This window comes from Protopterus annectens, chromosome 10.part0 (genome assembly GCF_019279795.1).
Source record: "Protopterus annectens isolate FY-2018-M chromosome 10.part0, PAN1.0, whole genome shotgun sequence".
NCBI lineage: Eukaryota > Metazoa > Chordata > Ceratodontiformes > Protopteridae > Protopterus > Protopterus annectens.
In genome coordinates, this window is record NC_056744.1 from 400,249,290 (window position 1) to 400,261,787 (window position 12,498).

The window sequence follows — 12,498 nt, forward strand, 5'->3', positions numbered from 1 at the left end:
CCCTTCAAACGCTCCAGCTCACAGCTTGGTTGCTCCACTTCCAACCTTAGCCATGCTTCCCAGTATTTCCCCAGCCGTTCGCGAGATTATTGTTTTCTCCCATAAGTCGGCCACTAGAAGGACTTACGCTAGTAAATGGAAACGTTTTTCTTGTTGGGCAGAGGATAGAAATATAGATCCCTTCACAGCCCCTATCCATGAGATCTTGGAGTTCCTAACAGAACTCTTTCATTCAGGGTCAGCTTCTGCTACGATCAGGGTTCAATTAGCGGCCATTTTAAATTTTCATGTCGGTTTTTCTAATGCCAACATTATATCTCATAAGCTATGTAAAGCGTTAAGAGGGGCTACTCTCCTTAGACCCCCAGTGAGAGATCCCCCTCCTCCTTGGGACCTTAATTTGGTACTAACCTTATTAATTATGCCCCCTTTTGAACCGGCAGCTTCTTGCTCCACTAAGTTTCTATCTTGGAAGACTTTTTCTGGTAGCTATTACTTCAGCCAGACATGTCTCTGAACTTCAGGCACTATCCGTCCGTCCTCCATACTTAGTATTTCATAAGGACAGGGTTGCTCTGAGGACTGATCCTTCTTTTCTTCCAAAGGTCTGCTCAGAAAACAATTTGAATCAGTCTATAGACCTACCTGTGTTTTTCCCTAACCACACCAACAAGGCAGAATACAAGTTGCATCAATTGGATGTTCATAGACAGTTGTGTTTCTGTCTGCATAGGATGAAGGATATAAGGAAGTCTGACCAACTTTTCCTTTCCTATGCTTGGGGCAAACATGGTCTCCCAGTTTCCAAAGTGACTTTATCCAGGTGGTTGTCTCATATCATTACCTTTATCTACCAACTAAGGAACAAAGACTTGCCAATCAAACCGAAAGGTCATTCTACCAGGGCTTTAGCCACGTCTGTAGCATTCCAGTCTAGGTTGCCCATGGACTCTATCTGTGCCGCCGCTACGTGGGAAATCCTCATACCTTTATTTCTCATTACAAGTTGGATGTGGTCTCCAGAAGTAGAGCTAGCTTTGGTTCCACTGTTCTCAAGAGTCTGTTCCAATGAGCCACCCAGGATTGTAGGTGCTAGGGACGTTGTCCCAACTAGCAAGAATGAAGGCGAGATTGACAACTTAACATAAAGAAGTTATGTACCTACCATAACATTCCATGTTAGTTGTCTTCATCTCGCCTTCTTTCTTGCGTCCCCCCCTCCATCCCCCTATCCTGTTGAACCGAGAAGAGTTCAAATTTTCACTGGCTGGAGTGTTTGCTGGTTTGTTTCCTTTACTGACTTAGACAGTAGGACAGGTATGTTTAACCATTTGTTTGGAGTGGTTTCTTCCTATAGCTATGTCTTGGTTAGCTATTTCAAATGAGATCTGGGTAGCTAGCGCTAGGCATCATGGGATAAGGGGTAGCCTCGAGCCAGTAAACAGCTCTCGTGCTGTTGAAGATGGCCGAGTCGGAGCCAAGGATCGGCTTCGATCCCAACCAGCAAGAAAGAAGGCGAGATGAAGACAACTAACATGGAACGTTATGGTAAGTACATAACTTCTTTTTCCTTTACTTGACCTCTTCCCAAGGACATAGTCACCACTACTTCTAATGGGTACACCAAAATCTTTATTGCACATTCTCTTTTTGAAATGCTGACTTCCAGTAAATAAGGTGCAGTCCAGGGCCAACAAATTAACACTGGAAATTATGGCTGTTGCATCACCAGGGAAAACATTTTCCTGTTACTGAACTGTCATTTTAGCAACTTAAGAGACTTCACAGATAATAAGTTAGGGATTTGAGCTTTTGCCTGAATTTTTGGTTTCTAATTCCGAAATAAAACAATGTAATGAAGTCAATTATAATATGGCTTAAAAGGCTAACATGGGCATTTTTTTTACTGTATATGTTGTCATAGTAAAGTAATTAGCCAACAGAAAAACTGAGTTCCCCCTCTTTATTGTGTTATAGGGAGTCTGACAGTGCACAGTGGGAAATAGGACGTGTTTCCATCTCTGATGAGGGATTCTATGAGTGCATTGCTATTAACAGTGCTGGAACAGGGCGGGCTCAGACCTTCCTGGATGTATCAGGTTAGTACATATTATCATTTACTGTGTCTGAGAATTAATGTCTGCATATGACATATTAATTTGATGTACATTCACAAATGCCAAATATTTTTTCTGCACTCCATGAAAAGAAAATTACCTTTTTTCGAGTCTTATCAGTTCACTGGAGAAAATGTATGCTATTAATTTAGCTTACCTAGCAGCTCAGATTCTTTAGACTTACTTACTTTATTTAACTGCTTTTCTTTGTCGAGCAGTATGTTGGTGACATTGAAGCTGACAACAACATTCTGACCTTCAGTAAAACTCATAGAGCTAGACAAGTACAGTTAGGTGAATCCTTTTCATGGACATGCACTTACCTCTGTCAGTATACAATTTAGAATTGAAGGTATATAAAAAGGGGGGGGGGGCGAGAATAAAGCCCTCCATGGTGTCCTCTGTTATACATTATCACTGTCTTTTTTCTTTACTTCTCTGTGAAAATTATGAGTCAGGATACTGATAGATTGTTTATGTGCTTTTGCTTGCAAGCTGTTTTGTTGGTTCTTAACTTTTACCTTCTTGAATGTTATCTACTTCCTTTTACAGGAATCCTAACAGATTCAGGCTGGACTTGTGTCATTGTATCCTCCACTCCTTGGGCTGTTGTCAATTAATAGAATATATTTAAAAGGCAACCATTAACATGGCATCAGACTAAAGAAAACTTCAGGTTCAGAACTTGTTAGTTTGCAGATAGCAATCACTGTTGTACACACCATTTGCAGTACTTAACACCCCCAACCTTCCCTCATTTAAAAATATTAACTCCATGTATAGATAAAGCACCCATCCCTTTACCATATTTGTATTACTTTGGTGCAAAATAAACAAAGGAGTAAAAAAATAAATCTAAACAATTAAGTGCAATGTCTGTAAGTAAAATAGCACATTTATGAAAGAATAATGCAAAATAAAACATCACATATTACATCAGATATTACAATGCACTATTATTCAAATCAAACACTAGGAAAAACAACACATGAAAGAGCTAACCTAGGTCCCTTCATTGCAGAAAGTATTTTGGCACTCCTTTTCACTATTTCATTTGCAAAAACTTGACCGGATGCCACGTTCCCCACTCCTCTTGCTGCTGGTGTGCAAATACTGCTGTATCTCACAATATGTAACATCACACCTGGTTTGTAAAAGACATATATTGATGTCAACATTCAAAACTAACCTGTTCACCTAGAATATATTGTCCAGATTCGTGTGACATTTAATTGAATTGTTTTTAAATGTATTTAATCTGGGAGAATAACGGCTACTGTAGTAAATCTGATGTTGTTTAAATGCATTATTTGAAGTTACTGAGTTCATTCTAATTTTGGATCTCCATCAGAAGATTATATGGAATTGTTAACTGTTGCTTGTGCACAGTGTTTAAAATGGAATGCTAGTGCATTTTTTGCTTAGGATGTTGGTGTGTAGTGATATGCCTACATATAACCAACATCAGCTGTGCATTCAATGTTAATGGTTACTGTTTCTTTCAAAATGTTCTTGACGAGTACTGCATCTTTTCTCCCTTAGATAGCAGTTAGATTATAAGACATAGAACCCTACCATCAGTGGTGAAACAACCCCTGAGGAAGAGATTGAGAATTCCACTCTTCCACTAAAGCCATGGTGAGCCGTCAAATGAACAGTCATTTAAAAGCAGTTATTTATCTGAGGTTGTACTTATGCTTATTTATGGAGTTGTGAGTGAAATGCATGCAATCAGAAGTAGAAACCTGAAAGCCTTAACATTGTTAAGAAAATATCAGCAGCAGGTGTTTAGTTATAATGCTAAAAAAGAAGAAAAACAACAGAAGTAACTTCTTTTTCTGGGGTAAACCCCACCTCCACTTTGTAACTCACATTCCCATCCAGCTGGACAGAGGTGTATTTTTAGTCAGATAAAAAGATGCCATTGTCCTTTCCCCAAGGTTCTTTCAACTTGGAATATAAGTAAATGAAGAGCATGGAGGCTTGCTCCTTACAAAATAACATAATGCATTAAAATTCTGCCTTTGGTAATTTGTACTTTAATGCTGTGTGTTTGTGATTGTAGGTTTCACTGACCATTGCAACTGTCAGATCTAGTAGATCCATTGCTGGACATGACTCTTCACAAGCAAATATCAATTTTACACACACACACACACACACACACACACACACACACACACACACACACACACACACACACACACACACACACACACACACATGCACACATAAACATTAAGTTATAAATCTACGTCAAGAAATCATTGCACCTTGACAGGAACTTTGTCTTGTGGGATCTGTCAAAGGATAGGCAATAGTCATAAAATTTGGCAGAGACTTTCTATATTGCCCATCTAACCAAATAAACCCTTCACCTGTATCTTTAGTTGAGACTGCAGACCAGTTTTTTTATGATCTTTAGTTTTTGCAGTCAAAATATGCCTGTCTGATGGATTCTACCACTGCCTGCAGTTTAGGTAACTGAGATTCCCATTCCTCTGATTGAATGGTCATATCATCCAGGAATGCAGCAGCATTTTGTGAGTTGGGCTTCAGTATTTTAGCTGTCAACCTTTGAAAGGTGCCTGAGGCTCCATGTAGACCATGCAGTAACACTGTGTACCGAAATAGACCATTGGGAGTTACAAAAGCTGTTTTCCTTTGGTGGTGGGGGGGGTGAGTGGTATGTTGTCAGGTATCTGGCCTTCCCTAAGTTCTTTATCATATCATTAATTCTGGGTACAGGATAGCTATGAAATGTTATTCAGTTTCCTAAATTTATTACATAATTCAATGCTTCCATCAGATTTAGGGATCAGCATTATTGGTCTGCACCAGTCACTTTGTGATTGTTCAGTCATCACAGAATCTGATACTTCCATTCGGTTTATGGGCCAGCACTACTGGGCTGCAGCAGTCACTCTGTTACTCTTCAGTCTTTAGAAAATCAGATAATCTGAAGTAGTTACTTCATTTGTTCTGCAACCTGTGGGTATCAGATCCGACCTCGGATCCGAGCCGGCAGCTTCACAAGCTAAAAGATCCGAGCTCCTAGCTCCTCCCCCTACCCATAATCTCCTGCTGCCTACTGTATTACCTCAGATCGAGTTTGCCGCGGCTGAAGACAGCTATTTGTGAAGAGCTTCTTAAGCCTGGTGAGGTCGTTTCAGCTTTTTCTCCTTGAGAAAATTTCTTTAAGTTAAATTTAAGCTTGTTAATGTTAATTTCCCTTTAGAAATAGAGTGTTAGCCCCCTTTCTGTAGTTTTCTCATGGTCGTTAGCGTTTTTCTTCCCCTCCCCTTAGTGTTTGGGTGTGTGTGTGTTTTGTGTAATGGCGGAAGGGCCCAAAGCCATTTTTTCCAAGTGCACTGAGTGTGGCCATAAGCTTTCCCCAGCTGATGGCCACACTCAGTGTGTCTTGTGCTTGGGGGTGGCCCACTTATCAACGGCTTGCCAAATGTGTGCAGCCTTTAATCCTCGGGCAGTTAGGGACAGGAAGAACAAGCTGATCCTGGCGGGCCTACTTCCCCAGGATTCTGCTTCTTCTTCCTCCCCTTCGAAGGCTCAGGCTACTATCGTAGCCCCGGTGCCTTCAGTTCCCCCTGCTCTGCCTGGGACTCAAACTCCCTCTGCTGTGCAGAGTTCAGGGGACTCTAGTGCTTCTTTCTCCAAGGAAAAAAGGCACAAGGAGAAAGATAAGCACAGGTCTCACAAAAGGCGGGCTGAGACTCACCCCGCAGTCCCCCCTTCGAAAGTTACCAGCTCTCCCTCGAAGGTCCCCGGATCCTCCCCCTCTTGGCTCCGTTCGCCTTGTTTCTCGCCGGAGCCGGAGGAGGAGTACCGGTCTCCTTCGAGGTCGTCGAGGCGGCCCTCCCGGCCCACCTCGACAGCTTCTAGGTCAACCAGGAGCCTTACCGATGCGGACATAGATCGGATGATGCGTCGATTCCTGCAGACCCAAATGCAGATGGGGGTGCTCTTGCCTGCCCCCCCCTCGGGGGGGAGCACAGCCCCTCTCTTTGCTCCGATCACTTCTTCTCCGACCCGGTTTAGGGTTTTGGAGTCATCGGATCCGGGCCCTTTCAGAGCCGGGGTTTCATCTGCGCCGATAGCTCCGGTATCTTCGATGCCGACCTTGCCTTCGAGCGTGCCGGATCCTAGCTCTCGGGGCCGAGCATCGGATCCGTGGGGATTGGTGTATCTCCGGCGCAGTGTAGGTCGGAGCACACCTCTCTCTCGGATCCGACTGCTTCTGCTCCGTCTCCGATCCCTGCTTCGGAGCTGAGGAGACTACTTTCGGAGCCTGGGGAAAGTAGTTCTCCTTCGGCTTTTGAGGTAGTGGAGAGGGTTCTGTTGAGGTCTTCCAGATCCCCGGTCCAGGCCTCGGATCCTCCCACCCCCCCTATGCATGTGGGTCTATCCTCCATCATCCATCCTATGGGACCGCCTGCTCAAACCCTCCAGTTAGTTCCCTTGGAGGAACAGGACCCCATGGGTGAGCCCTCCTCGGACAGTCCCACCGAGGAGGTGCCTCGCAAATGGCAGTGTAAAAGGAGGCACCTGGACTCCCCTGAGTCCATCACCACGGACATGGATTTGGATGAAGGGGAAGGTTCCCCAAGATCACCCCCCGAAGATGTCTCCTTTGGAGACATCATAGAAATGTTGCGTATTAGAGGGGGGTGGTCTGCCCAAAAACCTTCCTCGGACAAAATTGTGTTCCTGGAGGCGTTTGAGGCGGGCCCGTCTACCTCCTGGATGTCCCCTCCGGCTGACCCCCTGGTGGACTTAATTACCACCAGGGCGTGGAAAGAACCCGACACCGTGGAGTCAATCCCCAGATGTCCTGACAAAGTTCTTACCCCCCCCCCCGCAGATAGGCAGTCCTGGGCTAAGGGGTCCCCTGTTGATGCCATGCTGGTGGCGGCCGCCACGAAGAAGGAACTCGCACAGGAGAGTTCCTCGGTCCATCCTCCGGATAAGGAATTTCGGGCGATGGACTGCATTGGGAAGCGGATGTTTGCTTCAGCAACCTTCTCTATAAGGGCGCTGAACTATATGGCACACATTATCAGGCTACAGCAAGACCTAATTAAGGAATACACTGCAGCCCCCCCAGAGTCCATGACGGTCATGGATAAGGGCACATTTGCGACTCGTATGGCCACTCTAAAGTCCATCTCTAACACATCCATGCGGTTACTCTCTCATGCTACTGAGGGAGCCACTAGGGCTAGTGGAGCCGGGGTCGGCCATCTCTAACACGTCCATGCGGTTACTCTCTCATGCTACTGAGGGAGCCACTAGGGCTAGCGGAGCCGGGGTCGGCCTGCGGCGTCACGCCTGGCTCCGTCTTTGTGATTTCGCGGATCCCTTCAAGGTGTCCTTCGCGAATGCGTCCTTTGACGGATCTTCACTTTTTGGCAGGACCGTACGCGAGACCCTTGTCCAAAGCGAGAAGGATGGGAAGACGCTGTCTGCCATCGGGGTCCGCTTCTCGAATCTCCAACGATCCTTTTCTAGGAATCAGAGGGGACAAAAGAAGTTGTGGTTCCACAAGTCTCAGCAGTCCCACCCGGCTTCGGACCCCTCGTCCTCTAGAGGCAGAGGAGGACAAGGCGGACGCCGGCCCAGCGGCAGAGGGGGGCAGCGTAACTTCGGGTCTAGGGAACCTTTCTCGGACAGGCCTGCACAACAGCCCTGAGGGCTTATCCGGCTGTCCCTCTCTGGAGGCAGTCGGGGGGCGTTTATAGGAGCATCTGTAAAATTGGGAGTCCATCACGACAGATCAATGGGTGCTCTGAATCATATCCAGAGATTACTCCATTCCTTTCATACACCTACTCCCCAAAGTCAGGCACCTCCCCAATGTCCCACCCGATCAAAGGGAGGCTGCAGCCTTAGAAGTGTCAAAGCTGCTCGAAAAAAGAGCCATCCAGCCCGTCCCCCCAGACCAGTCCGGATTGGGCTACTACTCCAGGTTCTTTTTAGTGCCAAAGAAGACGGGGGACTTAAGACCGTTTCTAGATCTCTCCGCTCTGAACCTGTTCGTCTCCAAGGAAAATTTCCGGATGGTCACTCTTCAGGCTATTCTCCCCCTTCTTTGGGAGAACGACTGGATGTGCTCTATAGACCTCCAGGATGCGTACTACCACATTCTGATGGATCGATGATCCAGGAGGTTTCTCCGCTTCTGGCTAAGAGACAGTCATTATCAATTCAGGGTTCTCCCGTTTGGCCTCACCTCAGCCCCCAGGGTGTTCACCAAGGTCATGGCAGTGGTCGCAGCCCACCTGAGACTCCAGGGAATTCAGGTCTTTCCATACCTGGATGACTGGCTCCTCATCACCCCCAGCAGGCATCAACTCAGCGTTGCAAGGGATTACACTCTAACTCTCGCCCAGAAGTTGGGCATATCAGTGAACCTTCAAAAGTCCTCCCTTCAGCCAGTACAGGTCTTTGAGTTTATAGGGGCCAAGTTGAACACGCGCATTTGTCGAGCCCTACTAACTCCGGACAGACTGAACAGCCTATCGCATCAGGTCTTAGCCCTTCTTCGAAGCCCAGCTCCTGCGGCGGAGTTAGTCCTGAGGGAACTGGTGTCGATGGCAGTAGCCATCGGGCTCTCTCTTCATGCACGCCGCCGGATGAGGATCTTACAGTGGATTCTTCAAGTTTAATGGTCGTTAGTGCTTCACCCGCTGAACACCCCGATTTCACTGAGCAGAGTTTTCAGGGACTCCCTCCTTTGGTGGCATCACTCGTGGGAGATGCAAGAAGAGAGACCTTTTGTAATTCCCCCACCCCAAGCCAAGTTGACCATGGATGCTTCTCGCCTTGGGTGGGGGGGGGGCATTGTTCGGGCAGAACCGTCCAAGGCACGTGGACCCCCATAGAGACAGCTTTGCATAGCAATGTCCTAGAGATGAGGGTGGTGCTTTTGGCATTGCAAGCTCTCCACGACCTTCTCCCTCTAGGGACTATTGCGATCCAGACAGACAACATGGCGGTAGTCTGGTACATAAACAAACAGGGGGGAACCAGGTCCTATTCCCTCTGCCGAGAAGCTATGAGAGTGTGGGAATGGGCGATATCCACCAACCGCTTTCTGATAGCAACGCACATTCCGGGTCGGTCCAACATATTGGCGGACAAACTGAGTCGGGTGATTCTCACCCCGTACGAGTGGTCTCTCAATCCTTCAGTTGCGAAGCAAATCTTCCGCGCTTGGGGTTGGCCTTGCTGTGATCTTTTTGCCTCTCCGTCAAACACAAAGTGCAGCGAGTACTTCGCAATACTTCCCCCTTCAGGGGAAGCCCCAAGAGACGCTCTGGTACATGCTTGGCCACCCGGTGTTCTTTATGCTCCCCCCCCCCCCCCCGCTTATGGCGAAGTTCATTCAGAAAGCACGTCGGTTGGGGAGCAGAGTGATCCTCATAGCCCCATTCTGGCCTCGTCAGATCTGGTTCCCTTACCTCCGATCTCACAGTGTTGTTCCTCCATGGATTCTGGAACCCATTCCAGATTTGATCTCGCATCCTGCGGGATGCCAAACCCTGAACCTGCTAAACCTCAAGCTGACTGCTTGGTTGATCCAGTTCCACTGATGGCTAGGACTCCCGGTATCTCATCACCAGTGAAGGCCATTCTGGTGGCGGCCCATAAACCTGCTACCAGAAAAATTTACAATAGTAAATGGAAACTCTTTCCCATTTGGGCCGAACGCAAGGGCCTGGATCCATTTACGGTTCCTATTCCTACTATTCTGGATTTCTTGTCACTAATCTTTCAGAAGGGAGCGAGCGCTTCCACAGTTAAGGTGCAGTTAGCAGCCATTTCCCACTTTCATGTGGGGGATGGACTGGGATCAGTAGCATCCTCAAAGATATGCAAAACCTTCCTGAGGGGCATTTTTCTTTTGAAACCACCGGTGAAATCTGTAGTTCCCCCGTGGGACTTAACTTTAGTATTACAAGCTTTGACAAGTCCACCCTTCGAGCCTGCCTCTTCGGTTCCATTGAAATTCTTGCCTTGGAAAACAGCCTTTTTAGTGGCAATTACATCAGCCAGGAGGGTCTCAGAACTTCAAGCCCTGTGCATGAAACCCCCCTACCTCATTTTTCACAAGGATAGAGTGTCTCTCAGGACTAACCCGTCTTTCCTACCGAAGGTGGCTTCAGAGTCAAATATTAACTAATCAATCAATTTACCAGTATTTTTTCCAAATTTTCAGAACAAAGGGGAATACACATTGCACAAACTGGACGTACACAGGCAATTACATTTCTACCTGCACAGGACTAAGGATTTTCGCAAGTCTGATCAGTTGTTTGTGTCCTTTGCCAAATCAGCTATGGGAAAGGCAATTTCTAAAGTAACTCTGGCAAATTGGATTTCCCAGTGCATAATCCATGGGTATACATCCTCAGGTAAACCAGTTCCTACGGGAATTCACGCTCACTCAACCCGATCCATTGCTACATCAGCAGCTTTCTGGTCCAGGGTTCCTCTGGACGACATATGATGTTATGTGATCCTATCTCGCCTACATTCTGAATGATGGGTTCGGAGCCGATCCCTCGGCTCCGACTCGGCACGCTTATGCCAAAGAGCGAAGTCTCTTATTGGCTGAGCTTACTATATCCCAGGATGCCCCACTACCAGTCCCCCAGATCTCGTTTGCCGCTTCCCTGCGAAGACGTGGTCTCGAGCTGGCTGGGCTGAGTAGTTTTTATTAACTAACTTTCTGTCAGTTTTTTGCTGTTTTTTGGTCACAAAAGCTGTTTTAACGGCTATCGCTCTTTTGTGTACGTTTGGATTGTGAAAACTGTTGTGTGTGATTGGGTTGAGTTTGTTTTCGGCCCCCTTCCATCCAGGGCCTTCCCGAACTGTCAACCTTTGAAAACTTTACAGGGTCTCAAGTCTATAGTTGTTTAGAGTTCCCTGTCATTTACAGGAAGTGTTTGTGTTAAGCTATAACTGTTAGCTTACATTTATCATAAGTAAATCTATAGTTGTTTATTTTCCTGTCAAAGTTACTAGAATTGTTAACATCATGTCTCAAACCCCTAAGCCTTCGGGTTTTAAAAAATGTTCGAAATGTGGTTTTAAAATGTCTATTACTGACGATCATTCGCTTTGTGTATATTGTCTAGGGGCAAAGCACTTGCAGGAGTCATGCAGCGTATGTCACGCTTTTTCCTCAAGGGTCCTCCAGGAGAGGAAAAATAAATTGATTCTTAAGGGGTTAATTAAACCCTCCTTTGAAGAAGCCTTGGCATCCTCTCCGCTCGGCCAAAAAGAAAAGGGCTTCGGTTCCGACCAGTCCGTCGGACCCGACTGCCAAGAAACTTAGGCAGGCCTCTCCTTCGGCTCCAAAGACTTCGGAGCCGAGGTCGGAACGGTCTGCCTCGATGCCACCAGTATCGACTCCTCTGGCTTCGGAGCCGATGGCTGGGGCATCGAGAGGCGGGTCACCTTCGTCGGCTCCGCTGCTCTCAGAGCCGACAAGGGTCGCCCGCTCAGACACTTCCTCCTCGGCGCCGAAGTCTACCTCGGCACTGATGGAATCTGGTGTGAGTATTCCCTCGGCGCCGATACTCATCGAGTCGCCTCGGAGCCGGTCCCCTAGCCCTTTGGGGCCGATGGAGAGGCCTTCTCGAACCCGTTCTGTTTCCTCTCGGTCTTCGAGAATGTCGGATTCTGATATAGACAGGGTGCTCCAAAGACTGTTCCAGTCCCCAGTCTTCCAAAAATTTGTTTCGGTTCCGACCCAGTTGGCCTCGGAGCCGATGACCTTGGCCCACCCCACTGCCATTCCTCCTCCGACTGCTTCGGCTCCGTCGGAGCAGGTGCTGTTGGAGCCGGTGGAGATCTCAGGGTCGGCTCCGACCCTTACTCCAACCCGGGCCTCGGGTCCGAGTTTGGTACGCGGACTTCTTCGGCTGGACCCGGGGTGATGTTTCGGACCTATTCTTCGGTTCCGAGCCTTCCCCTTGGTGCTTCGGCTGCGGGACTTCCGTCGGCTATCACGGCTCCGGAGACCGGACACTCCCAGGATTCTGGGGGTCCGGCTTTCAGGGCCATGAGGAGTGCCTTGGCCAAGTCCTCTTCGGCCATCTCTCCGGCTTTACCAGCACCTTCCCTGGGCGTGGAGACTGGGTCTTTGGCAGTTCCCCTGTCCGTAGCCAGCGGAGCCCCGAGGCCTGAGGTTACCCCAGTGGGGTTCCCTCCTCCTGAGGGTTCTTCGAGTTGTCTTCAGAGGAACCCCGAGGAAGAGATCATGCAAGAGGAAGCACGTGGACTCCCCCGAGTCTATTACATCGGACACTGATATGGATGATGCAGAGGGGTCCCCGAAGTCGTCCTCGGATGATGT

The 12,498-nt window shown here is 47.7% G+C and overlaps 1 protein-coding gene across 1 annotated transcript in view; it reads left to right on the top strand.

Moving 5' to 3' along the window:
• HMCN1 (hemicentin 1) overlaps positions 1–12,498 on the top strand; it is a 5,606,893-nt gene that overhangs the window by 1,819,514 nt on the left and 3,774,881 nt on the right. The window contains exon 10 of the mRNA XM_044085314.1: positions 1,978–2,099. Within this exon, the coding sequence (XP_043941249.1) occupies positions 1,978–2,099 (122 nt within the window). The remainder of the gene's footprint in view (positions 1–1,977; positions 2,100–12,498) is intronic.